Consider the following 24,230-nt stretch of genomic DNA (forward strand, 5'->3'; position numbering starts at 1 on the left):
ATATGAAAAACGAGATGCCGAATGGATGGAAGTAACAGATGACTTTTCACAGAGCTCCCCTATGGCCCCATGCTGATTCGGCCCCCTACCCCTGTCCCATGCCCAGCTTCTTGGCCCCCATGGAACCCGAGGCCATCAGAGGTTTAGGGAACATCTGTCCAGCCTGTTCATTTCACAAATGAGATGGAGGCCTTTTGGGGGCTGAGGTCGATCAGTTTGATCCCTCCTCATCTGTCTCCTAGCCCCCCTTCCTCTGTTTATGGCTGGCTCTGAATCCAAAGCCCCGAATGTAGGTGTTTTTATACAGGTTACAGCTGACAGGGTGGGTGCCCCAGTGTCAAACAAAGCTGTTGGGACCTCAGCGTCCTCACTGGAAAAATGAGAGTTTTGGGGTGTATGTCCACCAAGGTTTCTCTGAAGTTCTTTAGCTCTGTGTGGCAGGAGACCTATGGGTGACTTGCACTGTGTCGTCTCAGGGCGGGGTGGGGGGGTGGGGGGCTGGGGCTTAGGGCCCATGAAGGAATGCCTGGCATGAGTCCCCAGGTCGCTCACACTGTGCCTCGGAGGCCACAGGAGTAGCTGGGCTCTGAGTTTCTCCACCCTAGACCCCAATCCTAAGGGACCCTTTACAAAGAATTGCCCCCTTAAGACTGCCACTTTCCGTTACCAGTGAAAATGCTGCTTGAGCGGGCTCCAGGGACGGGCAAAGAGGGACCCTCAAATCTCTCCAGTTTCCAAAGCATCCTCAGTGATTAAATCTCAAGGAGCCAGGGGACACCTGTCTACAAGCAAGTGAGCTGCTCAGCTCTTTCCATATGGAAATGGTCCTCTTCTATATGACATGGGCAGGGTCCCCAGGTCTTGGAAAGGATTGCTGTGCCCCAAATGTGCTGCCAGGTGCATCCAATTCTGAAATAAATCATCCATTCCATTGGGTTAAGCATTGCAATTTTATGAAATGCAGACTTTCCCTGGAAAAGCCCAAACCACTGTGGTTGCAATTCCCACACTTTCTTGGGCATCAGGTCCCCTGGGAGCTTGTTAAAGGGCTAGTGCCCTGCTGTGCACCCCAACTGATCTGGTAGGTCCGGGAAGCCCAGGTTCCTGACGTTTAATGGGCTCCCTGGGGATCCTGATGCAGATTTCCTAGGACTGCTTTTGAGAAATGCTCTGCTGGCATTCTTGGCTTAATGGGCTAGGTTAGTTATTCTCTCCCCTGCCCCCACCCCATCAGAAGTGTGTAAATGCAGGTTTGAAAGCATCTGGGGTGAAGGAGGTACAGGTCTCCAATACTAAGCAGTAAACGGTAAACATTCCTATAACTATATCTGTGTACCAGCAGATGCGCATGACTCCTAACCAGCTTTTGTGTCCCTGGAGGTCAGAGACAAGATCCCCGGACTTCTGGCCCTGATTTGTTGCCATAACTCCTCAGCTACTTCTCTGACCTTAGTTTTTCCATCTGTAAAATAAAGGGGCTGAAAATAAGGTGAAGCCCTGGAGTTCGAGTAGAAGTCAGAAATGGGCTTGTATTCCAACTGTGTGATTTTGGCAGATTAGGGAACATCTCTGAGCCTGTTTTACCATCTATAAAGTGGGACTGTAAAATGAAGGCTTAGCTCCTAGGGTTAATGAGAGAATTAAAGAAATCAGTGCTTGAAACATATTAAGTGTTCAATGCATGTTAGTAATTATTTTAATATTAATATTATTACTTCCCAGGGTCCTCTCAGCCCTTCCAGAGTCCATGCCTCTGGGGGACTTCCGAGCTGCAAAGTGTAGTGGCAGAAGACAACTATGCCCACCGCCTCCCCCAATAGCTGGGTAACTCGGGCAGGTTACTTCACCCCTCTGAACTTCACTTGGCTCATATGTAAAACGGGGACAATCATGGCAACTGTCGCGTGGAATTGTTTTGAGGATTTAGTGAGCTGATCCACGAACACACTTAGCCCAGTCCCTGGCACATGGCTGGACCTCTATAAATGTCAGCTATTGTTATGATGCACGGCCCGGGAAGTTTTTACCTTCTTGGGAGGTAAAGCCTGGCTGCATTTAGGCTCCGGGTGGGGGTGGGGACGGGGACGTCCCCGGTGCTCGCCGGCCCTCCTCTGTCCCCGCCCCGGAGCCGGCGGATTCGCTTTCGGTTGGGCAGCTGAGGTTCCGGGTATGGTGACTGCAGAGCTAGCGGTAGATGTCGCTGTCCATAGTGCCCAGCTGTGACCTCGAGCTGGCTCTCACCAGCAACACGTACGCTACCTCTTCCCGCGCCTCCTAAAGCGAGAGAAATGCCCTGGGGGGGGGGGAATACGTTGCGATCCGACCTGGAGACCAAAGTTGTCTCTTTTCGCGCCCACCTAAAACTGAAAGGAAGAGGCGTGGTGCAGCATCGGCCCTGGGATCACACCGGCGCCCAGGCTGGGCCCCGCCCCGCCCAAGCCCCGCCCCCCTGGCCGTCTCTCCCTCCTGCACCCGTGGTTGGCTGCGCGGGGGGTGGGCGTGTCTGGAAGCCGGCGCTAGGACCCGCCGGAGCGCCGCGGACGTCATGGAGCGGCGCCTGGGCCTCTGGTTGAGCGCGAGGCGCGAGTGATCGGTCGGTGGATTCCCTCGCGGGGGCCTGGCCCCGAATCCGGAATCGAGGCCGGAGCCGGTACCGGGGAAGAGGAGAAGGGCGGGATTCCCTCAGGGGAAGAATCCAGCCTGGCAGGAGGTGAAGTCTTATTCCAGCCTAGTTTCGCTTTCCGCGTGTCCGGCTTCACGCTACTGGCCCTGCGCATCCAGCTGTTCCCTCTGCGGCGGTGCCCTTTATGCGGGCACAGCTCTGGCCTTATCTACTCCCAGGAGACGGCAGGGCGAGGCGGCCAGTGCGCAGAGGCTGATCGCGGCGCAGCTAATGCCTCCGAGCTCTGACGCCAGCGTGGGGGGTCCTTCCCAGCTGCTCCGGTTCTGTGTGAAGGGAGGGGCGGTCCTGCCCAGATTCCCCCCAGACGGAGGGGAGGGGCAGTGGAGGCGGGCGGGCCCTGCGGCTGTAGGGACCTTAGGAACTAGCTCCCGCTCCTGCCCCACCCCCTAGGTATCAGGAAGGATGACCACGCTCACGCGACAGGACCTCAACTTTGGTCAAGGTAGAGAGGCTGGACCTGCGCACCCTGGAGGGGGGCGAGGGAGGTCCTGGGCTGGCGGACTTCCCCGAGCGCACCGGGTTCTGCCCGCTCGCAGTGGTGGCCGACGTGCTCTGCGAGTTCCTGGAGGTGGCGGTGCACCTGATCCTCTACGTGCGTGAGGTTTACCCCGTGGGCATCTTCCAGAAGCGTAAGAAGTACAACGTGCCTGTCCAGGTGAGCCCCACATCCAGACTGGGTGCACTGGGTCACCCCCGTATCACAGAGTGGGTAGAGAGGACATTTTTAACTTTCTTCCTTCTTCAGGCTCGGCCCTCTCAGTCCCCAGCGGCCGGGCCTTGCCTTCTAGTTCCCGGCAGCTGCCGATAGCCCGACAACCTCCCACCCCTCACCGCAGTGGCGTTTGCTTCTGTCCCCTCTGAACTGGGAGTTCCCCTTGCTAGAAGTTAGGGACCGGGCCCTCCGATTAGAGCCCCCCGGCCCCCATCTTTGTATTTTAAAGGTCTCCTGAAGCTGGTGAATGGTTGGTTTGGGGAGGGGATTCCTATAAACCTCAGGCACCTTCCCTCTCCCCTCATTTACCCTAATTGTACGGGTTGCTTTAGGTTAAAAGGCAGACAAAGCAGTAAATATATGCTACTCTATCCCCAGCCTCAAGAAGTGCCTGTCCCTTAGAAAGCACTTAGTAAATATTAGAATAAATGACCGAATACTGGAAGGTGGTGGAAGCTTAAAAAGATATATAGGGGGGGAAAAAACCCAAAAAACAAACAAACAAAAAGATATACAAGGAAAAGGAAAAAAAGAATCAGCACTTACTGAGCACCCACCGTGTACTAGGTACTTATCTCACTTAATCCTCACTTTTTTAAATGAGATCTTCCACAGATGAAGTAACTAAAGCACAGAGAAGTTAAGCCTGAGGCCACACAACTCCTTAGTTCCAGATTCTTTTTTTTAATATATTTTTATTTATTTATCTATTTATTTATTTATGGCTGCATTGGGTCTTCGCTGCTGCGCGCGGGCTTTCTCTAGTTGGCGGTGAGCGGGGGCTGCTCTTAGTTGCGGTGCGCGGGCTTCTCATTGCGGTGGCTTCCCTTGTTGCGGAGCACCGGCTCTGAAGGCACGCGGGCTTCAGTAGTTGTGGCTCGCGGGCTCTAGAGCGCAGGCTCAATAGTTGTGGCGCACGGGCTTAGTTGCTCCGCAGCATGTGGGATCTTCCCAGACCAGGGCTCTCCCCTGCATTGGCAGGCGGATTCTTAACCACTGCGCACCAAGGGAAGTCTGTTCCAGATTCTTAATGTTCGAAAATGGATTAAATTTCTGGATCCCGTCTCTGCAAAAATGCCTGTATGCTCAAACACTCACGATTTAAAGACTTCTCAGACTCTGGAGGAGCTCAGTGACCCCGCGTTAGGAACTCCTAATGCTATATCAAATGCTAATGTTGAGACTGAATTCTTAGGATCTTCTAACTTCTCTCCCTCTGTGGATAATTCAGTTCTTAGCCTCGTGATGGGAAGTCTGTCTCTTGGGTGGGGAGCCCTAGGGAACTGCTGCGCCTCTCTCCGAAGGCAGACAGGCCCTTGGGCTGCTGGAGGGGGTCTCCAATGGCTCCCCCATCAGTGCTGCAGCCTCACCAGCCATCATGGGGTTGTGTGCAGATGTCCTGTCACCCGGAGCTGAACCAGTACATCCAGGACACGTTGCACTGCGTCAAGCCGCTGCTGGAGAAGGTGAGGGCACCAGGCCCCTAGCCCACCCCACCCCCAGTGCTCCTCCATGCTCCAGGATGGGGTGATGCTGGGACCATACCGGGTCCCCATAACTTAACACCCAGAAGCCTGTGCCCCGCACTCTGGAGACCACCCCTGCCCAGGGACAGGCCCCAGGACATGTGGGCACGTTCAGGGCGTGCTGGGCCCGGGAGCCCTGGTTAGTGGAGTTGGCTGACTGGGGCCTGCCCAGAGGGTTTTGGGTCCTTCTCACCTGTTCTTTTCTCCCCCTCTGCCCCCAAGCTCTGTCTGAGCTTGGCCCCTCAGGGCTTCCTTATTCTACCTTATTCTGCTCCCTGGGACACGCTGGGACCCCTGCAGGGCCCAGGCATCCTCTCCTCTCCGCGGGTACCACTCATGTCTGGGGGCGCCTACTTCAACTTCTCAAACCTCTTTCTGGGCTCTCAGGGACTCTGGGCCTAGAAGCTGAGCAGGGCCGTGAGTGCACCTTTCCCATTCTTCCCTGGGCAGGGAGCAGGGGGCAGGGGCTGGGGGGTGGGGTAATGGGGAGGCGGGTGTCCAGTTCTGGAATCGGGGCTTCCTGTCCTTGCAGAACGATGTGGAGAAAGTGGTGGTAGTCATCTTGGACAAGGAGCACCGCCCAGTGGAGAAATTCGTCTTCGAAATCACGCAGCCTCCGCTGCTGTCCATCAGGTGCGCTGCCTCGTCCCCCATCCACGTGCTCACTGGTGTGAGGTCCCTAGTAACACGGCCACCCTCACCCCTTTAAGGCAGCCCCTGAATGCCTTGCTAAAGGCCTGAGAGGAGACATGGCAAGGTGTGCTGACCTAACGAGGCCTGTTAGTGTCTGAGTCACAGCCGGCCGCCCAGTGGTCTCTGTGGACATCACACAGGTTACACGGAGACCCTCCAGTATCACACCTGGAAAATCACAACGTTGGTGAATGGCTAGTCCCAACCTCATTTTATAGATGGAGAAACCAGGGTCCCGAGAGATGATCTTGACCTGGTCACCCAGAGCCAGGACACAGACCCAGTTTCCTGACTTCCCAGTCAAGCATCCATCCAGTCCCTAGTCAACTAGAAGTTGACCTTGGATGGGCGTGTTGGGCTGGTCAGCTGCCAGCTTCGTGTGGTGAGGTCAGGGCACTAGAATCTGTCCCCACTTGCTATGTGGCCTCGGGCAAACCCTGTCCCTTCCCGGCTTTGTGTCCGGTTCTCAGACTGGGCTGCATATTAGAACCACCTACTGGGGTTCCCTGTGCCCCTTCCCCCCCGCCGCATTCTGACTTAATTAGCCTGGGATGGGACTCGGCTTTGGTTTTAAACTCCCCAGATGATGTCGACTGTGTAGAGACAGGTAGCCAGGGCCTCAGAAGTCAATACACTCGGAAGCACTAGGGGGACTCTGCACCGCCAGGGCTGCTCCCAGAGTTGCTTGCCTGCTGGTGGGAGGGGGATACCCATGTGCTGGGAGACCCTCCTCTTCTCTGCTTCCCAGCTCAGACTCCCTGCTGTCTCACGTGGAGCAGCTGCTCCGAGCCTTCATCCTGAAGATCAGTGTATGTGATGCTGTCCTGGACCACAACCCCCCAGGTGGGCTTACTCCCACCCCCTCCTCCCTGGGCATTTCCATGGCTACCTGTGTTGGTCTGTGTCCTCAGATCCCTACTCGGCTGCGCCAAGCTCCCTCTCTTCCTTCCTGCCTTTTCGAACTCTTCTGAAAGCCCACCTCCTCCAGGAAGCTTCCCTGGTGACTCCACCTGGGCTTTAGTCTCCCTGTTGACTGTGACTTGTCTGAACACTGGGTTTACACTCTGCTTTGCGGGGCTGCTGAGCCAGCTAGGGAGGGGGGAAGAGGCTGTGCCGCGCGGCAGGCATGGGTGGCCCAGGCTTGACCGAACTCTGGCCTCTTTAGGCTGCACCTTCACATTATTAGTGCACACGAGAGAAGCCGCCACTCGCAACATGGAGAAGATCCAGGTCATCAAGGTGAGATGAGACTAGTGTGGGAGGGTGGGCAGGGAGACCGCTGGGAGGCTCCGAAAACCAGAGTTCCACGACAGCGAGGGCAGTGCCTATGGCAGGGCATTCATTACACTTCTTACGGCAGCGCCTGGCATCGGTAGGCTCTCACTGTGTGCTGGCTCTGCGGCCACCCGCTTGTCATCGCCCCACCTGGGCACTTGGCGCTGAGAGCAGGGAGAGCCACCAGCTCATTGGGGGTTCTCAAGGGAGGGGATCCTTGATCCAGTTTCAGAACTGGTGTTTGGGGCTTGTTAAATCACTGGGGCTCCCAGCCCAGCTCAGATCTACGGACTCAGCCTCTCTCCGGTGGGGGAACCTAGGAATCTGCACGCCCAGCGATTCCCTGGTGACTCTGATGCTCCCCGGAGTCTGAGGATGCCAGCTCCGGAAGGGGAGAGGGCAGCGAAGTGAGGGCGGGCCATGGACCAGCCCCCTGCCACCCTTCCCTTGTCCCCTCCCTAGGACTTCCCCTGGATCCTGGCAGATGAGCAGGACGTCCACATGCACGACCCCCGACTGATACCCCTGAAAACCATGACATCAGACATCTTAAAGGTAAGCTGCTTGGGCCCGAGTGTGCTTTATTTAGGGTGTGCTGAGGCCTTGTCAGGCGGCTTTTGGATCAAGGCTCGGAGGAGATGACCAGGGCATGCCTGGCTTTAGGCTCCCAACTCCCTCTTTCCCTTAAACCCTGGCTGGGGCCACATAGCCCACCCTTGTCGGAGACCCCGTGGGTTCTCCAGAGTAGCTGCCCTGGCTGTCCACCTGACCATGGCGTTCGTTCCTGTCCATTAGATGCAGCTCTACGTGGAAGAGCGAGCTCATAAAAGCAGCTGAGGGTGTGCCTGCCCACCGTGGATGCCACAGCTGTCGCACTTTGGGGGCCCAGCCTAGGGCAGTGCTGCAGGGTCACTCTGATTCCAAGTGCTCTTATTGCCTCTACGTATGGACCACCCACCCTCCAGCCCGGGGCTGCTCAGGCTTGGTTGCCTTCATGGAGGAATCCTCCCCAGGAGGGCAGGGACAGGTGCTGGGACCTCAATTTCTCAGCCTCCTGGGATTCCGCTGGCCAGCGCTGCCTCAAATACTGTGCTGTGAGTTGTTTCAATAAAGAGCCCCCAGGGCTGAGCTGGGCTGTCACTCCCTGGAGGGGAGGGAGGCTGCTTCTCCACCAAAGTGCCGAGGACCTTGTACCCCGACCCCTACACCTGACCCCAGGCTGGTTTTACTGAAAACATTTATTACAACAAAATGTCAGAGCTACGTGACAATTAAGTTCACAGACTGGTGGGTTTGCCCCAGGTGGGAACTGGGGCAGAGGGCCTCGCTGCCTTGCCTGGAGGGGACCTTTGGCAATCAGCTGGCCCAGACGGAGGACGGACGAATGGCTGTCAGAGGACAGGCTGTCAGGAGGGCCTGTGGAGGGGGAGGGGGGAGGGCAGGTGGGCCACCTCCTCTGGCCCCTGCATGGTCTAGCGCGGAGCCACGGAGGGGGCCGGGCTCCTGGTCACCCTGTGGCTGATGACGATGCTGCTGTTGGTGACGCGGGGACCGTACCAGCCTGCCCAGAACTGGGTGTCCTTGCCCCCGTGCTGGAAGAGGATGTGGCGGACACCTGGAGGGTAATCCGAGAAGGTGTGGGAGACCTGGGGGGAGGAGGGGAAAGGAAGTGACCACCAGGACTGAAGAGGGGATGAGACAGGATGACCACTGAGCTGGAGAGGGGACGGCAGGAGTCAGGTCCTGCAGGGGAGAGCCCCCCAGCCAGAAGGCAGGAACTCCAGACAGAGGACTGGTGCATTCTGGGCCCTGGGGCTGCCCCAGATTTCCTGCCACCCTGGCCTTGGGAGAAGTGGATGGCGAGGGGCAAGCAGGTGAGGCCTCACCTCTGTCCACCCGGCATCGTTCCACTGATGGACGGTCACGGGCGGGGGTTCGAAGGAGGCCAGGACGATGTAGTCGGCCGAGGCCAGCTGTACTCGGATGTGGTAGGTGCAGCCACAGTCCGCTCTGGCGGCGAACCTGGGGGAGGGCAGGGCTTGGGACTGTGCACCCTAGTACAGAGGTGGCCCTGGAGGCCACCATCTCTGGAGGCGGGCAGGCAGCAGGCCCACAAATCGGAGCCCCGAGTCTCATTTCCCTGCTCTGCCCATGAGGCCCAGCCGGCTCCAGGGCTCCCTGTGCCCCACTGTGCCCCTGGGGTAAGCAGTCTGTCTGCGCTGGGCCTCAATAATCCCATCTGAGCAAAGAGGCAACCCTCCTGGGTGTTCCAGTGAAGATGTCACCGTAAAAAGCAAAAGGCTCTCTACAGAAATAAAGTCCTGGGCTGTAGGATCTGTGTCGCCGCCGGCACATTACAATGGAGGTTCGGGAGGGGTGGCCTGTGTGATGGGGGCTGCACAGAGCTCCCCCTCTGGTCAGCCCTACTGCAGCCCTGCACACCTCTCAAGCCCCAACCCCCCACCCTCAGAGTAGTGGCCCTGGGGCCTGGCTGGCATTAGGGTCCTGCTTCTGCCCTGGGCCAGGCCAGACAAAGTTCTGGGCACAGAGTAGGAGCTTGGGATAGAGTCGTGGGATGAGCAGTGAAAGGGGTAGGGGAGGCAGACAGGCATGTGAGTTATCTGCGAGGTCCAGAGAGGCTGGGTCCTAGTGTCTCTTGCTCCAGGGCCTGTTAGTGACAACTCATCTGTAGGCCTCAGTCTCCCCATCTGTAAACTGGGGCTAACATCTGCTGATGCAGGGTTGGGGCGGGGGGCAGTGCTGAATAAGTGCTGGGCCTGCCAGTAGGGAGGGGGGCAGCCCTCGCCCCAGGACTCCACCGGGCTCAGTGGGCACTCCCGAGAGGGGTTCTCAGGAAGAGCAGAGGGAGGGATGCAGAGTGTGGGACTCGGGCGCGGGCCCCACTCACCAGTCCTTAACCACGATGTCCGGCCGGAACTTGTCCAGTAGCTCCTCCCAGTAGCCCTCGGCTTTGAGGTCTATCAGCTGCGACTTGAGACACATCCTGCGGAGCAGAGGCGAGGCGTGCGTCCCCAGGCATGGCCCGGACCCAGGGAGCTGGTGCAGGGGCTGCAGGACAGGACTCTGGCTCCTGCCTCCGTGCAGGCCCGCGGGGAACGTGCAGGGAGTTTGACCCACTGGTGCCTGGGTGGCGATCATCCCAGTCCTTAGGCCCAGTGTCCCGGGCACCCAAGGAGGGCGCTTCCGTGAACTCAGGCCCCTAGACTGGGGACAACCTGTACCATCCCTGACTTACCCCAATCACCTAACGGGCTCCCAGCCTCCTCAAACTGCTCGCCTCCCCACTTGCCTCAACCCAGTTGCCTCCTGCCCCAGGAAGAGGTAGATGCTGAGCTGGCTTTGGAACCCCTTTTCTGGAGCTTCACACACAGGCCCTCACTTAGGCCTGGGATTTGGCAAAAGGCTGTCCGGACCCTTTTCCCTCCACACAGCTTCTCAATTCAGTTCATCTTACTCATAGGACGTGGCAAAGTACTTCTTGACTTTGGGGTCAGGGAAGTCTGTGCCATGCGCCCCGGGGAGGCTCTCCACCTTCCACTGGTCCCCTCCGTTGGAGTCGATTTTCCAGGATCTCATATCCTCTAGGAAAAACAGAAGCTGCAGTAAGACCCTCTGGGTGAATGTTCAGCCTGGCCCTCTCCACCTGGTCCTGGGAGGGAGCAGGTAAGGCTCAGATCTCAAGGCATGCACCCCACGGCACCTTGGAGCCGCCCTACAAAGCCCCCCTCCCTGCGTTCCCGCCTGTGCCCACCACATCAATTCTGATCTGGGCCCTCTGCCTCCCACTTTGTCCCTGAGCAGGTCAACACTTAACGTGAAGCTGGAAAAAAAGAAAAGAGTATGACCAGAAATTCTAAATGAACCTTTCCTCACTTCCACGTTGCCCAGGGGCTCTGGAAATACCCAAGTTTCAGTTCTCGAACCATTAAATTATGAAGGGCCTATGTGGGGAATTCTGTTTTTTTTTTTTTGTTTTTTTTTTTGGTGGTACGCGGGCCTCTCACTGTCGTGGCCTCTCCCGTTGCGGAGCACAGGCTCCGGACGCGTGGGCTCAGCGGCCATGGCTCACGGGCCCAGCTGCTCCGCGGCATATGGGATCTTCCCAGACCGGGGCATGAACCCGTGTCCCCTGCATCGGCAGGCGGACTCTCAACCACTGAGCCACCAGGGAAGCCCGGTAATTCTGTTCTTAATGGCTAATGTGAGTTTGTCCCAACTCAGACCACTTACTAGACGACTGGCATTCCCCTGACATCGACGTCCAGGAGGTTAACTACATACTGGGATCTGGGGGGCTTTGCTGGTAGGTCGTGGGAACCTGCTGTGCCCACTCGGACCCCCTCTGCCCAGGGCAGGAGGGAGGACTGGGGGGCTGGGCATCCTCTGGGTTGGTGGTGTGTAGTAACCCCGTATTGGTGGAAGGGTCCCCACCAGGTTGCCTTGGCAGGTCTGTAGGCGTAAGGCTGTCCCTCCCATCTCCCCCTTCAGACTGAGCTGAGAGGACCTCAGGAAACAGTGCTTCTCTACCCAGGCTTTCCAGAACAATCACCAGGAGAGCTTTTCCAAATTATTCCTTTGCTCCCTCTCCTAGAAGCCCAAATCTATTCCCCAGGTGCCCCGGGAGCCCCCCCAGCAGAGAACCAGAAGAGGAATTCAGAAATCCAGAGCGGGCCAGTGCCCAGGGCAGGCGCAGGGGGAGAGCTGCGCAAGGCTGGGTGGCCAGCTCTGCAGGGCTGTGTGAGCTGCGCTGGTGGCCCGGCCCGGCTGGGCAGCTTCTGAGCAGGATTTGGGGCAGGCCAGGAGACTGAGTGTCTGGGCTGTCTATGGGGCCTCGAAGAGGGGGCTAAGGGCCTTCAGCAGTCAGGACTGGACCCCAGAAGCTGGGCAGTTCTAGATCTTTGAGCAAGACACTCATCTGAGGGGCCTCACGCTCCCCATCTATAAAATGGAGCCAAACCCTTCTTATCTGGCTAACTCTCGGGATCTTCATGAGGATAAAGAGAGGAAGGGATTCTAAGTGTACAAACTATGCCTCTTCATCAACTGCTGCGATACCTAAACAGGAAGCATGATGCCTGGTACTACAGGAAGATGCTAAATGAAGAAAAAAAAAAGCCTGGCAAATATATGAGAACATAAGCCAAACAGGAGCCTCAAACCATGTGATCGTAGTTGCCTCTGAAGTTCATTTCCTTCCTCGTATCATGGGGTGACGGGAGGACGATGACATTTCTAAGACCTCAGACTAGTGCCTGGCACACAGGAAGCCCTCCCTCAACATTAGACAGCACAGACTGAACTAAAGGGGAGGGGGTCTGCAGTGTGCTTATTCATTCAACAAACGTTTCCTGAGCACATGCTATGTGGACACAGGGTGCAGAGCGGCAAGATCTGTCAGGCCCCAGGAACTTGAAATTTGTGGCAGAGAAAAAAAAAAAAAAGATTCCGTTATTATAGGTTATGACCAGTGCTATGAAGGAAGGAAATGGGACGATGTGACAGACGTGGGGAGCACTGTTTGCAGACGGGGGATCAGGGCACATCTCTGAACTGAGACCTGAAGAACGAGGAGAGGGACCAAGGGAGCATGACAGGTGTTGGGGGGAGTGGTGGTGATGAGAGAACATTCCAGGTAGTGTGGGAACATCAAGTACAAAGGCCCTGAGGTTCAGGAAAGGGACCGAACCAGCCCAGCAGCAGGCCCCGGCCCACCTTCGGCACACGGGTTGCGCAGGAGGTTCCTGCGGAGGCTGCACAGAAAGTAGAAGACCTTCCAGTCAGCCACGGACTGGTCCCAGTCCTCAGTGACGTAGCCCTCATGCAGGCATTTGCGCTTCCAGAGGGTCACAAGGTCGATGAGGTCGCGCCAGAGGCTGCAGACAGGGCGGCAGTTCAGCAGCAGCTGGCGAGCGGGCAGGTGCATGAACACCTCCAGCAGGATGCTCTCGGGCAGCTGGTTGATGCTGACCAGGGCCATGGCCGTGGTGGGGTGAGAAGCATGCACAGGCCTGTGGGGAGCAACAGTGGTCATGAGCTCTGACCAAGGAGGTGGACCCCTTAGATCCCCAGGGACCTGGGCCAGGGAACACTGGAGCCCCTTTCCAGTACATGGTAGACCCTCAAAATAAAGAGTGGCCACACGTTATGCACATTTGAAAGAGTGCAATAAAAATATTGATAAAGTCTTCAGGGACTCATTTTTTAAGAGACCCCACCCCCCATTAAAAAATTAATTGCTTAATTTCAGTTGGTGGGCCTGGAGAACTGTAAGATTTTGCCAAGGCCATGCTGTTGTCTGTAAGCTCTGCAAAGGTTTTCAGTGATGTTATTTTAATACTATGAATTCACCGTTAGAACATAAAATCTTGGGACTCCCCGGTGGCACAGTGGTTAAGAATCCGCCTGACAATGCAGGGGACATGGGTTTGATCCCTGGTCCTGGAAGATCCCACATGCCATGGGGCAACTAAGCCCGTGCGCCACAACTACTGAAGCCTGCACGCCTAGAGCCCAATCTCCACAACAAGAGAAGCCACTGCAATGAGAAGCCCACACACCACAAGGAAAAGTAGCCCCCGCTCGCTGCAACTAGAGAAAGTCCACACACAGCAACAAAGACCCAATGCAGCCAAAAATAAAAATATAATAATTTTAAAAAGTGTGAGGGAAAGAATATACATATAAAAAAAAAAAGAACGTAAAATCTTTATTACATCCACAGACTAGCTCACAATTTAAGTGATGGGCTGAGAAACAAACTTTCTCTCCCCAAATTGCCCACTTTAGCTGTGATAAAACATCCCAATGAGGAGGCTCCCCACACAGTTCTGCGTTGGGCATCAGGCCACTCTGAAATGCCCAGAAACGGAAAAGCACGTTGAAGGTGAAGAAGCAAGATTGCTTGGGTTTGAATCCTGGCCTGGAGTGACTCACTGGGAAGGTAGTTCCCCCCAAAAAAGGTGGTAACTGTCCCGACCTCAGAAGGGCTGGGAGGACTGAGTTAGTACAAGTAAAGCATTTAGCACAGGGCTGGTTGAGAAGTGCTCCACAGCATCATTAACCGCACTCCTAGCCTCAGAGCAAAACAACTCTCCAGTAGTTGCAGAGGTACCCGCCCCCAAGAACACATTCCTCCCTCCTACATCTGAATTGCACAGGGTTTTGGGAAAATTACAGTACCACCACCTTGGCCTGAATCTTGCCTGGGGGGGGATCCTGGTTATCCAGCTGTCTAAGGGGATTCCCTCAGGTGGGTGGGAGTGGGCCTGTAGCCACTGTCACTCAAGATGGCTGGAGCAGATAGGCCTTATCTGCTTATGGGTGGGGAAGGGAATATTCTCCTGGGACATGTAGGGACACTGGGGAGACTTCATTTTTCATTGCGACTTGGCCAAAGAAGCAGTTGTTAACTTAAAACAATAAAACAGCCAGATATTTTACCAGCAGAACAGATTTATTTGGGAGCAGCAAAGAATTGAAATTTGGGACGTGCAACTAGTGAACCACTTGTAAGTCCTGTTAAGCAAAGCAGAGGGAATTCTTTTATAGAAGAGATGGGGAAGTTGGGAGGGACTGTTATAAACAAAAAGTCTGCTGGAGGAAACTGGGAGTTCCAAATATAGTGACTTTTCAATGGCTGAGTTGTGACAGTCTACCATTAGCTAAGCTGTTGCCAGGAAAAGAGAAAATCTTTCTTCCTCCTGCTGGCACTAGTAGTGTTACTTCCTGCCAGAGATCTGTATTGATTCTTCCTGTATTGACTGTCAAGTACTCCCCGCTTCTGGCCTCCCGACTCCATTTTAGTGAGGTTTCGCTTCATTAATTTTCACATTTCCCCCTTTTGATCAAGCTCTTTCTCCAAAAGCATCACTGATCAAGAGTCAGGGTTTTTTGTCTGTTTTTTAAATCAGCATTCAGTGGCCTTTTGTCCCGTGATGCCAGGAATGATCTTTTCTGGGTGTCCTGTCCCATGTCAGAGGGAAAGTGCACAGATTGGAAACCTATTGTGGTCACATTTGAGTAACAAGGAGGGGTAGGAGGGAGATCTCTCAGGAACTTCCCATCCAAAAGTCTGTATCTTAGAATAGTGAATACAGCAAGGGCACACTCAAAACTGAAGGAATTAAACAAGAATTTTGTAAAGAAGACGTGGTACATATATACAATGGAATATTACTCAGCTATAAAAAGGAACGAAACTGGGTCATTTGTAGAGATGTGGATGGACCTAGAGACTCATACACAGTGAAGTAAGTCAGAAAGAGACAAACAAATATCGTATATTAACACATATATGTGGAATCTAGAAAAACAGTACAGATGAACCAGCTTGCAAGGCAGAGATAGTGACACAGATGTAGAGAACAAACGTATGGACACCAAGGGGGGAAAGCAGGGGGTGGTGGTGGTGGTGGTGGGATGAATTGGGAGATTGGGATTGACATATATAAACTAATATGTATAAAATAGATAAGAACCTCCTGTATAAAAAAAATTAAATTAAAAAAAAGAATTTTGGCATGACACAGTGTAGGAATAAACATGAAGTAATTAAACAGTACTGTTATCTCAAAGGAAACTGTTTGGAATCAGATGTTTTATCAATGATACAGACTGTAGGTTGAAAATTCAAGAAACTGAATTTGGATAAGAATCCAGAGTCAGTTTTATAGTCTAGATGAAAGAAAGACACTTCTGTGAATTCTAAACCTTCTAACAGGCCTTGTCTAGACATCTTGGGCAAGCTGTCTCATCAGATGTCATCTGCTTCAAATCCAGGAAATCTTTACCTTCAGGTCACCAGATGGTGTGCAGGTCCAGTTAGGGTCTGGTGCTTTCTTAGATGTGTCACATGAATCCAAGAGTCTGTTCTCTGAAGTTTGGAGGCACAAGGGTAGGTTAGCAGTACCTGATGGGGCCTTTCCAGTGAGGTTGAAGAGAGTCCTTCTCGAGGTGTCTTTTCCAGTACATGAAATCTCCAGGTTGAAAGGTGTGATGCTTAAGGTCTTCGTCTCCCAAGAGCACACTATGAAGAAGACTGCTCTACCAAGCATTGTTATTTTTAATAGAAGCAATCAGGCCTTTACAATATTGAAATATATCTCCTTTCATCAGCTGTGGGTCAAAAGTGGGTGGGGCAAGGAACATTGGGTGTCCTGTGACTACCTCAAAGGGTGAGAGTTTGAGTTCTGAAAGGGGTGGGTCTGAGATTTAGAAGGACCGATGGCAATGCTTTTTTGGGGGAGGGTCTCTATGAATTTTGCCCACTAGGTCTTAATATTGCCATTAGAACGTTCCACTAACTCTGAGGATTGAGGATAGAAAGCACAGTGAAAATGTTGTAAAACCAGTTAAAGAGCACAAACTTGTCAAAGCACCTGACCAGTAAAATGGGTTCCTTGATCACTGTGAAGTTCAAGAGGGGTTCCCCAGGTAGGGATAATCTTTTCTATCAAAATTGTAGCCACAGAAGAAGCAGTGGCCTGTCTGCAAGGGAGGGCTTCAATCCAATGAGAAAACATACAGACCATGTAATAAAATATATTTATATCCATGAGATGGGGACAGCTATGTGAAATCCATCTACCAAACTTTTATTTTGATTGGAATATAGTTGATTTACAATGTTGCATTAGTATCAGGTGTACAGCAAAGTGAATCAATTATACATACGTGTATATCCACTCTTTTTTAGATTCTTTCCCATATAGGTCATTATAGAGTATTGAGTGGAGTTCCCTGTGCTATACAATAGGTCCTTATTAGTTATCTATTTTATACAGAGTAGTATATATATGTCAATCCCAATCTACTGATTTATCCCTCCCCCGCTTTCCCCTCTACACCTACCAAACTTTGAATGGCCCATTACGCAATTCAAAGTGTCTGGGAACAGTGCAAACAGGTTTCCCTGGATTGTATTTTGGACAGGTGGGACAAGAAGGGAGGTACTTTTTGTGGCCTTATTAATATTTCCCCACCAACATTCATTCAGGAATGCTATCATTTTGTCACTGGACCAAGAGTTCAATGCATGTACAGTGCTGAGGTGTGGGAATCAGAATTTCTGGGAGGACCAGTTTGTTATTTGGCCCAAACCAGAGTTTTCTCTTTCTACTGAACCAGCAGTTCCTAGATCCCCAATACTGTTTTTCCTTTTCTGGGGCATTGGGCATTTCTAGATGGTTATCTTGGGGAGCATCCTTTTGGATCATACTGGAAGTTTGGTCATTGGTTCCTTCGAGAGCAGCATTTGGGGCAGAAATATCAGCAAGGTGGTTTCTTTCAGCCTATAGGGACTCAAGCTCGGAATGCCCAGGGATCTTAATAATAGTCAAGGCAGCTGTCAAGAGTATAGCGCCTAATTGATTTTGCATATAAGAGCCATTTTTAATCTTTTCCCCATTAGAGGTAGGGAAACCTTGTTTCCATGTTATTCCAAAGTCATGGGTTGCTCCAAAGGAATACTGACTATCAGTATAAATGTTTGCAGTTTTGCCCTTGGCTAAACTACAAACCTCAGTGAGGGCATATAATTCAGCCTGTTGCATAATTAAGCCGTAGGTAAAGGCGCTGCTTCAACAATATCAAAAGGAGTTGCAATGGCATACCCAGCACAATCTTTACCACTTTCTCCCTTTAAATAAGAACCATCAGTAAACCATGAAAAATCTGCATTGGTTAGAGGAGTCTCCTCTAAATTATTACACGGAGTCAAAGGGTGACCAGTAAGGGTCAGGCAGTGGTGAGGGGTTTCGTCAGTGAAGGAGAGGAGAAGAGTAGCAGGGTTGAGGTTGGTGCAGTGTGAAAGAGCTATGTGAGGAGCAGTTAGCAAAAGGATTTCATAAGAGGTGAGGCAACTGAATGAAAAATGTTGAGTGGACGAGAATTTAGGAGGGCTTCCACTGCATGGAAGCATGCAGTACGAAGATGGGGTATGAAGATGGTTAAAGGGGATCCCATGATTGTCTCTTTGGTGGCCTTAACCAGAAGGACAGTAGAAGGAATGGCTTTGAAGCAAGGGGGATATACCTGTGCCACAGGGTCCAGCTGTTGGCTACAATACCCTACAGTACCCTACAATACCCTGTTGGCTACAATACCCTCAAAACATTTAGATAACTGGGATCCCATTTTTCAGGGGTTTTTCTCTAGAGCAAAAGAATCATTCTCAAACAGCCCACAGGCCAAATACCAAAACAGTTCCTACAAGCCCCCTGTTTTTGGGCTCCGAGGACATTCCCTGCCTTCTCACATACAAAGAGGGAAAAGGGAAGCTGGTAATTAGGATGCCCAAGGGCAGGTAGTCTCATTAAGCTTTTCCTTATGTCTTCAAAAGCTGTGTCATCTTGATCTCCCCAATTAATGGGGTCAGATTTGCTGGTTTTTAATAAAGCACGTAGGGGCTGAGCCAGAAGAGAGAAAATTGGGCTCCGATTTCAACAGTAGCCAGATAACCCAAGAAAACCTTAGGAGCTTAGTTTTTGATTCTGGGCAGTTCAGGATGTCATGGAGTCTATCTAGATTCAGTAGTCCCTGTTCTGAGATCACGTGCTCTAAATACTGAACCTGAGTTTGAGCAAAGTGCCATTTTTCTTTGGAGACTTTATGTCCCTTTAAGGCCAGAAATTTTAGCTGGTGGATGCTGTCTTCCTGTGAGGAGGTTTGAGAAGGACAGCATAGGCGCAAATCGTCCATATAATGTAACAAAGTAGAAGCTGCAGAAAACTTTACATCATCCAAATCAGCTTTCAAGATTTGTGAAGTAAGAAGGACTTTCTGTGAAACCCTGGGTCACTGCTATACGAGTATACTGTTGTCCGTTCCAGGTGAAGGCAAAAAGATATTGGCTAGCCTTATCAACTAGAATGAGCTGAAAAATACACTGCGTGGATCAGTCACAGTGAAAAACTTGCTTCAAGGGGGGATGGATGTCAGTAGAATGCAGTGGTTAGGAACAGCTGGGTGTTGAGAGATAACAATGCTTATTGCTCAGAGGTCCTGGATAAACCTCCATCCTCAGCCCTTGGGTTTTCTCACAGGTATAACAGGTGTATTACAGGGACTAGTGCAAGGGATAATGAGGCCCTGAGCCTTGAAATCTTCTATCACGGGTTTTCTATCTGAAGGGCTTCTTTACTTACAGGGTACTGATTAATTCTGAAGAGAGTTTAGAGGGATCTATTTGGATCTTAATGGGAGGGTACACTGTGAATTTTGCCAATATCAGTTGGAGATTTTTGCCTATAAGGAGGGTGGTGGCTGATTCAATAGGGACAAATGATCAGTGTTTCAAGAATCGGCCCCAGCAGTGCCGGAAACAGAACAAATAAAAGATGTCGAAGGGTCTTTTAATTTACCAGGTTGGCTATTTAGATGGCTACTGTCAAATTCTAGAATTATTTCCCCCTTTTGGGAGAAAGAAATTCGGCATAATACTCTTCCAAGAAGTCTTGGCCTAATAAGTGAATGGAGGGAGACGAGCTAAGGCGAGAAAGTGTGTCTCTCTCAAAGGGCCTAAACAAAAGGGAAAAGGTTCAGAGACAGGAGCCTGTTGAGGATTATCAGAGATCGCCACTATGGGAACTGTATCAGGGCTCTGCAGTGGGGCTGGGCACCGAGAGTGTGGCTCCGCTGTCAGTAAGGACAGAAACTCCTTCCCAATCTGGAGAGTTGTTTCTTCGAGCTGATCAACAGGGAGGGTTGGGAAGAGCCCCTGTAGTTCCTCAGGGCCCCCTCATTGGGCATTAGGAGGACACTGGAAAGGCTGAGAGGGCTGAAAACTCCCAGAACGCTTAAATTTGTAACAGTCTTTTTTCCGATGCCCTGGCTTTTTGCAATAGCAGAAATTAGGTTTTTGGTTTTGTTTAAGGACCTTCATTTGCTGGAGTTGAAGATTAAGAATTTAGTGGTTTGGGCTTCCCTGGTGGCGCAGTGGTTGAGAGTCCGCCTGCCGATGCAGGGGACACGGGTTCGTGCCCCAGTCCGGGAAGATCCCACATGCCACGGAGCGGCTGGGCCCGTGAGCCATGGCCGCTGAGCCTGCGCGTCCGGAGCCTCTGCTCCGTAATGGGAGAGGCCACAGCAGTGAGAGGCCCTTGTACCGCAAAAAAACAAACAAACAAACAAAAAAAAGAATTTAGTGGTTTTTCTTTTTGGTGACTCATCTAGGGTGCAAGTGAGCTGATCTGCCAAATGAATCTAGAGTGCTGGTTCTTTTAAATAAAAGAAAAAGATCCTGGTTCAGCCCATTAATAAACATGGAGGTGACAGTTACCCTAGTGGACGCAACATATGAAGGAAGACCAGAGTCTTCTTTAAAAATAACCTGAAGTCGATTAGAATAGCCATGAACAGGTTCATCAGATTTTTGTATGCAAGGCTGACCTTTGTTCTGATCAACAGGCTTAGGAGAGGCTACTATAATTGCTCAGTGGAGGTTTTCACTGAATGTTCTAGCCTCTTGCCAAAAGTTAGGGGATTGCCCTTCTAAATCCCCTCCAGAATGTTCCCATGGGCTAGTTTCATCCAGTGTTTGCTTGACTCTCACCAACAAGCACGTGGACTAACTGATATAAATCTGAGAAACCAGACTGGTAGGTTTGAACAAGTATTAAAATCTTCAGCAAACCTAAGGGGGTCCTCAGTTACTTTAGGAAACTCTTGAACTATGGCTCACAATTTGGCTTAGTCCAGGGAACGTAAGTAATTTGGGGTTTATTTCAATTCTCAGAAGATTAACTTTAAGGAGGAGGTTCTGATAGGCTCAGAGGAGGGAGCAGGGAGAGTCAGCGGAGCTGTAGGGAAAAAGGGAAGTTCAGCGAGAGAACTAGACTGGGGAGGTGCAGAAGGAAAGGAAGATGGCACCTGGGATGGGCTTGAGCACAAGACGACTGCCAGTATCCAGAGACAAAGAAGACGGGGTAGGGGAAAAAGAGACCTCAGAAGCCATTTTGTCTTATTTTAATATTTTATTTGCCTCAGTTACTTTAAAAATTGTATATTGCAAAGAGGCAATTTTAGACTCCTGATACGTTTTGGAAGCCTTAAAATACCAATCAAAATTGGTGTCCAATTCAGTTTTGACAACTGCAGATCTGTGGCTGTCTAACACAATTTTAAGAAAGGAAGTTTTGGGAGTTCAGAAGTTCCCCATGCTGGTCACTGATGTTCTAAATTACGTCTGTTTCAATTGGTCCATTTAGTTAAAAATGTATATAAGGAGAGACAGCAGTTTTTAAACATAAAATTGCTCAGGGTCCCTGAAAAGGTGGGGGGGGGCACCCTCAAAACATTTAGATAACTGGGATCCCATTTTTCAGGGGTTTTTCTCTAGAGCAGAAGAATCATTCTTAAACACCCCACAGGCCAAATACCAGCACAGTTTCAATAGGAACAGCCTGGTTCCAAAAGTAGTCGGACTGAAAGCTAGCACAGTTCCAGTTGGAACAGCGTGATTTCAAGCGTGAGGCTAAAGTGCCAACCAAGTACTCACAGACAAACGAGGCCTTAACAAAAAAGGACGAAGCCTTCAAACAGATCCCAAATAAAACCTGGAGAGCTTCAAAACGCAAAAAGAGCGGAGCTCAGATCCAGGAGAAAAACTTACCCTCAAACTGCAAAGTTGGTGAGAAAGCAGTGAGTTCTGTGGATCTGTGGGTACCAGCACCTGTTTGCTCACCAGCCTCGGAGTTGTTGGGGGTCTTCTCTGGATCTCAGTGAAACCTCCGTGTAATGTTAACCTAAAACAATAGAATAGCCGCTTATTTTACTTGCAGAACAGGTTTATTTGGGAGCAGCAAATAACTGCAAGGCAGGATACGCAACTATGGCGAACCACTTACAAGTCCTGTTAAGCAAAGGAGAAGAGACTCTTTTACAGAGGAGAAGGGAAAATTGGGTGGGGCCGTTATAAACAAAAAGCCGATTGGAAGACACGGGGAGTTGGAAGTATAGTGGCTTTTCATTGGTTGAGTTGTGACACTCTCTCATTGGCTGAGCTGTTGCCAGGCAAAGAGAAAATCATTTTTTCCTCCTGCTGGCAGTAGTAGTCTCACTTCCTGTCAGGTATGCTAAGTATGCCTCTTGATGTTGGGATTGTACTGACTGTCAAGTGTTCCTCTTCCTCATTTCCCGACTCCATTTTAGTGAGGTTTCCCTTTTTGAATTTTCACACAGCTCACAGTCTTCTCAAAGCTTTCATCCCATTAAAAAAATGAGGGTGGGCACACACTCTGGCACCTGCCCAGGGAGAAGTATTTTTCCATTACCGAGAAAAAAAAACCCCCCAAAACAGATAAATAAGGTACTTGCAGCTTGTGCAAAATGCTATGATGGAAAAAAATATTCCACGCGGCCAGGTCTTCCCATTTTTCAGGAATTTTAAACATTTTTAAAATACATGACATCTGTCAAATTTTAAATGTTGGCAACTTCTAAAAGAATTGTCTAGGCCAAATAAAAGTCCCTGGGCTCCAAGTTAGAGGCGTCTTAGGTACAAACACCTGCTCGACCTATCGTCCTAAGTCTGGTCTTTCGCTCTGGTCGCATGTCATCACTGGTCGCTCTGGTCGCATCCATCCCCAAAGCCTGAATGCAGAAGGGTGGAGGGGGTGAAGGTCATCCTGGGGCATTCTGGGGTGGAAACGTCCACATCAGCCCTAAGAAGCCACCTCGCATCGACTGGGCTTCCCACGTACTAGGCCCAGGGCCACACGCTGGCCTTTTCTCCATAGACCCTCCCTACAACCACTCGAGACACTGTTACTAAGCCCATTTCCGAAAACGGAAACTGCGGCTTGGGGAAGTTAGGCCCCCGTCCCAGGTCCTGCGGGCGTGATGGTGCCGAGTTCCCAGACTGTCCCCTGGCCGGGGCGCTGCACGCGAGGTTAAGCCGGAGCGGCCGCGGACGCCGAGGATACTCCGGGGCGGCCAAGCCGGGAAGCGAAGAGTTCCGCGCCGAGCTATCAGACCCTAGAGACTGGCCCCGCCCCGCGCCCCGCCCCGCCCGGAAGCGGCTCCCCCCAGCACCCTTCCCGCGGCTGCCGGCTTCCCGGCCGGCCGGAGACAGCGTCCTCGGGCTCGGTTAACGTCCCGACGACCCCCCCCAGCGCCGAACATCGAAGCCCTCTCCCGCATCTGTCGCCCCCCTACCCGTCCCCTGCCTGGGCCGAGATCTGGGCGCGGGTCGGAGCGCTCGGCGCCACTTGAGCTCGGGGTCTGCCTGGAGCCTACGGCCTCGGCGGCGCCGTCAGCTCTCGCCCCGCCCGGCGCCTGCGTCACGCGCCGCGCTCAGGCCGCCTCCCTCGCGGCCCCAGCCTGCTGCTCCTGCGACTTCGCCCCGCCCCACGCCGGGACCACTTTCCCAGGCGCGAGCAAAGAAATCTGGTGTGCGCAGGGTCGGGGCGGCGTCAGGGGAGCTCCAGACCTCGTTTCCTGAAGCTCAGTCTTTCCTTCCAGGCGGTGGGCGGCTCAGCAGTGGGGACCCAATTTCTCTCTGCTCCCACTTCCCTCCGGTAGGCCGGAGCCTCCTTCTGACCTAGCCCTTCCCCTCTGGGGGCCACTCCTTAGACCTCTATTCCGGTTCCCTGCAGGGAGGGAGGTGGGCCCCCGCCTGGAGGGTGACTGCTGAAACTCTGGCCTTGAGCCTGGTTCGTACCGTCCCTAGGACTTACTCAGAGGTAAAAACCGCTCTGCGTTTTTGCTGGGATTAAGTTCATTAATTCCTTTCTTCATTCCACAAATAATTATCAAGCACCTACTTCAGCCAACCACAAGGGATCATGCAGGGTGTGCACTGCCCAAGGGTGCCTGATCCAGGCCAGGTTGTTAACTCAGGGCTGCATATTCTCCGAGGAAGAGTGTGTTTTGCTAACTTGCCATACAGTTAGTGGGTGGTGGTCCTGAGACAGGCTGGGACCTGGGACCCTTTGCTGCAGTGCTCGCACCTGGACAATCTCCTTGAGCTGACAAGCTACAAAGAAACTATAAGGGACTAAAAATAACTGTGTGCATGTGCAGTTGGGGCAAATTATGGACAACAAGATACAAAAAGACCAAAAACCCAACTGCCACTTCTGAAGAGCCCAAAAACAGAGCATTGGGAGCAAAAGCAGGGTACTGCACATGCCCGCTGCACACTCCATCACCAAAGGGGTGGGCAGACCACCTAAGCCACCCCTCCCCTCACCCTATACAAGGAACCAGCTCCCCCACTCCCCCAGAGTGAGCGAGGGATCCAGCAAGGGAAACTGTTGCTTGATTTCACTCCCTCTTGCTGCAGCAGGGGTCCCAGGAAAGCCTTATCTGAAACTCTTGTCTG

The 24,230-nt window shown here is 52.2% G+C and overlaps 2 protein-coding genes across 10 annotated transcripts; one reads left to right on the forward strand and one right to left on the reverse strand.

Annotated features, from left to right (window-relative positions):
• The first annotated feature begins 2,533 nt into the window (after positions 1–2,533).
• On the forward strand, positions 2,534–8,017 carry MAD2L2 (mitotic arrest deficient 2 like 2). 2 transcript variants are annotated; one of them, XM_022598392.3, is made up of 9 exons: positions 2,534–2,710; positions 3,074–3,125; positions 3,220–3,338; positions 4,790–4,861; positions 5,454–5,554; positions 6,363–6,457; positions 6,780–6,853; positions 7,352–7,444; positions 7,685–8,017. In XM_022598392.3, the coding sequence occupies exons 2-9, from the start codon at positions 3,086–3,088 to the stop codon at positions 7,724–7,726; spliced, it is 636 nt and encodes a 211-aa protein (XP_022454100.1). In that variant the 5' UTR covers positions 2,534–2,710; positions 3,074–3,085; the 3' UTR covers positions 7,727–8,017. The 2 variants fall into 2 exon arrangements, with proteins under 2 accessions (XP_022454100.1, XP_022454101.1); XM_022598393.3 differs by having other exon boundaries at positions 2,538–2,650.
• A 95-nt stretch (positions 8,018–8,112) lies between these two features.
• FBXO6 (F-box protein 6) lies at positions 8,113–23,413 on the reverse strand. Of its 8 annotated transcripts, none has more exons than XM_089901244.1 (8): positions 23,337–23,413; positions 21,519–21,651; positions 15,700–20,006; positions 12,623–12,918; positions 10,365–10,491; positions 9,798–9,893; positions 8,776–8,911; positions 8,113–8,535 (listed from the first exon to the last, which is right to left on the reverse strand). In XM_089901244.1, the coding sequence occupies exons 4-8, from the start codon at positions 12,885–12,887 to the stop codon at positions 8,362–8,364; spliced, it is 798 nt and encodes a 265-aa protein (XP_089757370.1). In that variant the 5' UTR covers positions 12,888–12,918; positions 15,700–20,006; positions 21,519–21,651; positions 23,337–23,413; the 3' UTR covers positions 8,113–8,361. The 8 variants fall into 8 exon arrangements, with proteins under 8 accessions (XP_089757370.1, XP_089757354.1, XP_022454098.1 ...); XM_089901228.1 differs by lacking the exon at positions 23,337–23,413 and adding an exon at positions 23,074–23,195; XM_022598390.3 differs by lacking the exon at positions 23,337–23,413 and adding an exon at positions 23,063–23,190 and having other exon boundaries at positions 15,700–15,782.
• Positions 23,414–24,230: the final 817 nt, after the last annotated feature.

This window comes from Delphinapterus leucas, chromosome 1 (genome assembly GCF_059928025.1).
Source record: "Delphinapterus leucas isolate spDelLeu-1000000601 "Yukka" chromosome 1, BTC_Dleu_Yukka2, whole genome shotgun sequence".
NCBI lineage: Eukaryota > Metazoa > Chordata > Mammalia > Artiodactyla > Monodontidae > Delphinapterus > Delphinapterus leucas.

Excerpts from the sequence above, each read along its gene's own strand:
- MAD2L2 (XM_022598392.3), top strand. The coding sequence starts at position 3,086 with ATGACCACGCTCACGCGACAGGACCTCAACTTTGGTCAAG. Across the intron at positions 3,126-3,219 it reads GGACCTCAACTTTGGTCAAG|TGGTGGCCGACGTGCTCTGC; the intron begins GTAGAGAGGCTG and ends GCCCGCTCGCAG. Across the intron at positions 4,862-5,453 it reads TCAAGCCGCTGCTGGAGAAG|AACGATGTGGAGAAAGTGGT; the intron begins GTGAGGGCACCA and ends CTGTCCTTGCAG.
- FBXO6 (XM_089901244.1), bottom strand. The coding sequence starts at position 12,887 with ATGGCCCTGGTCAGCATCAACCAGCTGCCCGAGAGCATCCTGCTGGAG. Across the intron at positions 10,492-12,622 it reads GCGCAACCCGTGTGCCGAAG|AGGATATGAGATCCTGGAAA; the intron begins GTGGGCCGGGGC and ends TGTTTTTCCTAG. Across the intron at positions 9,894-10,364 it reads TACTTTGCCACGTCCTATGA|GATGTGTCTCAAGTCGCAGC; the intron begins GTAAGATGAACT and ends TCTGCTCCGCAG.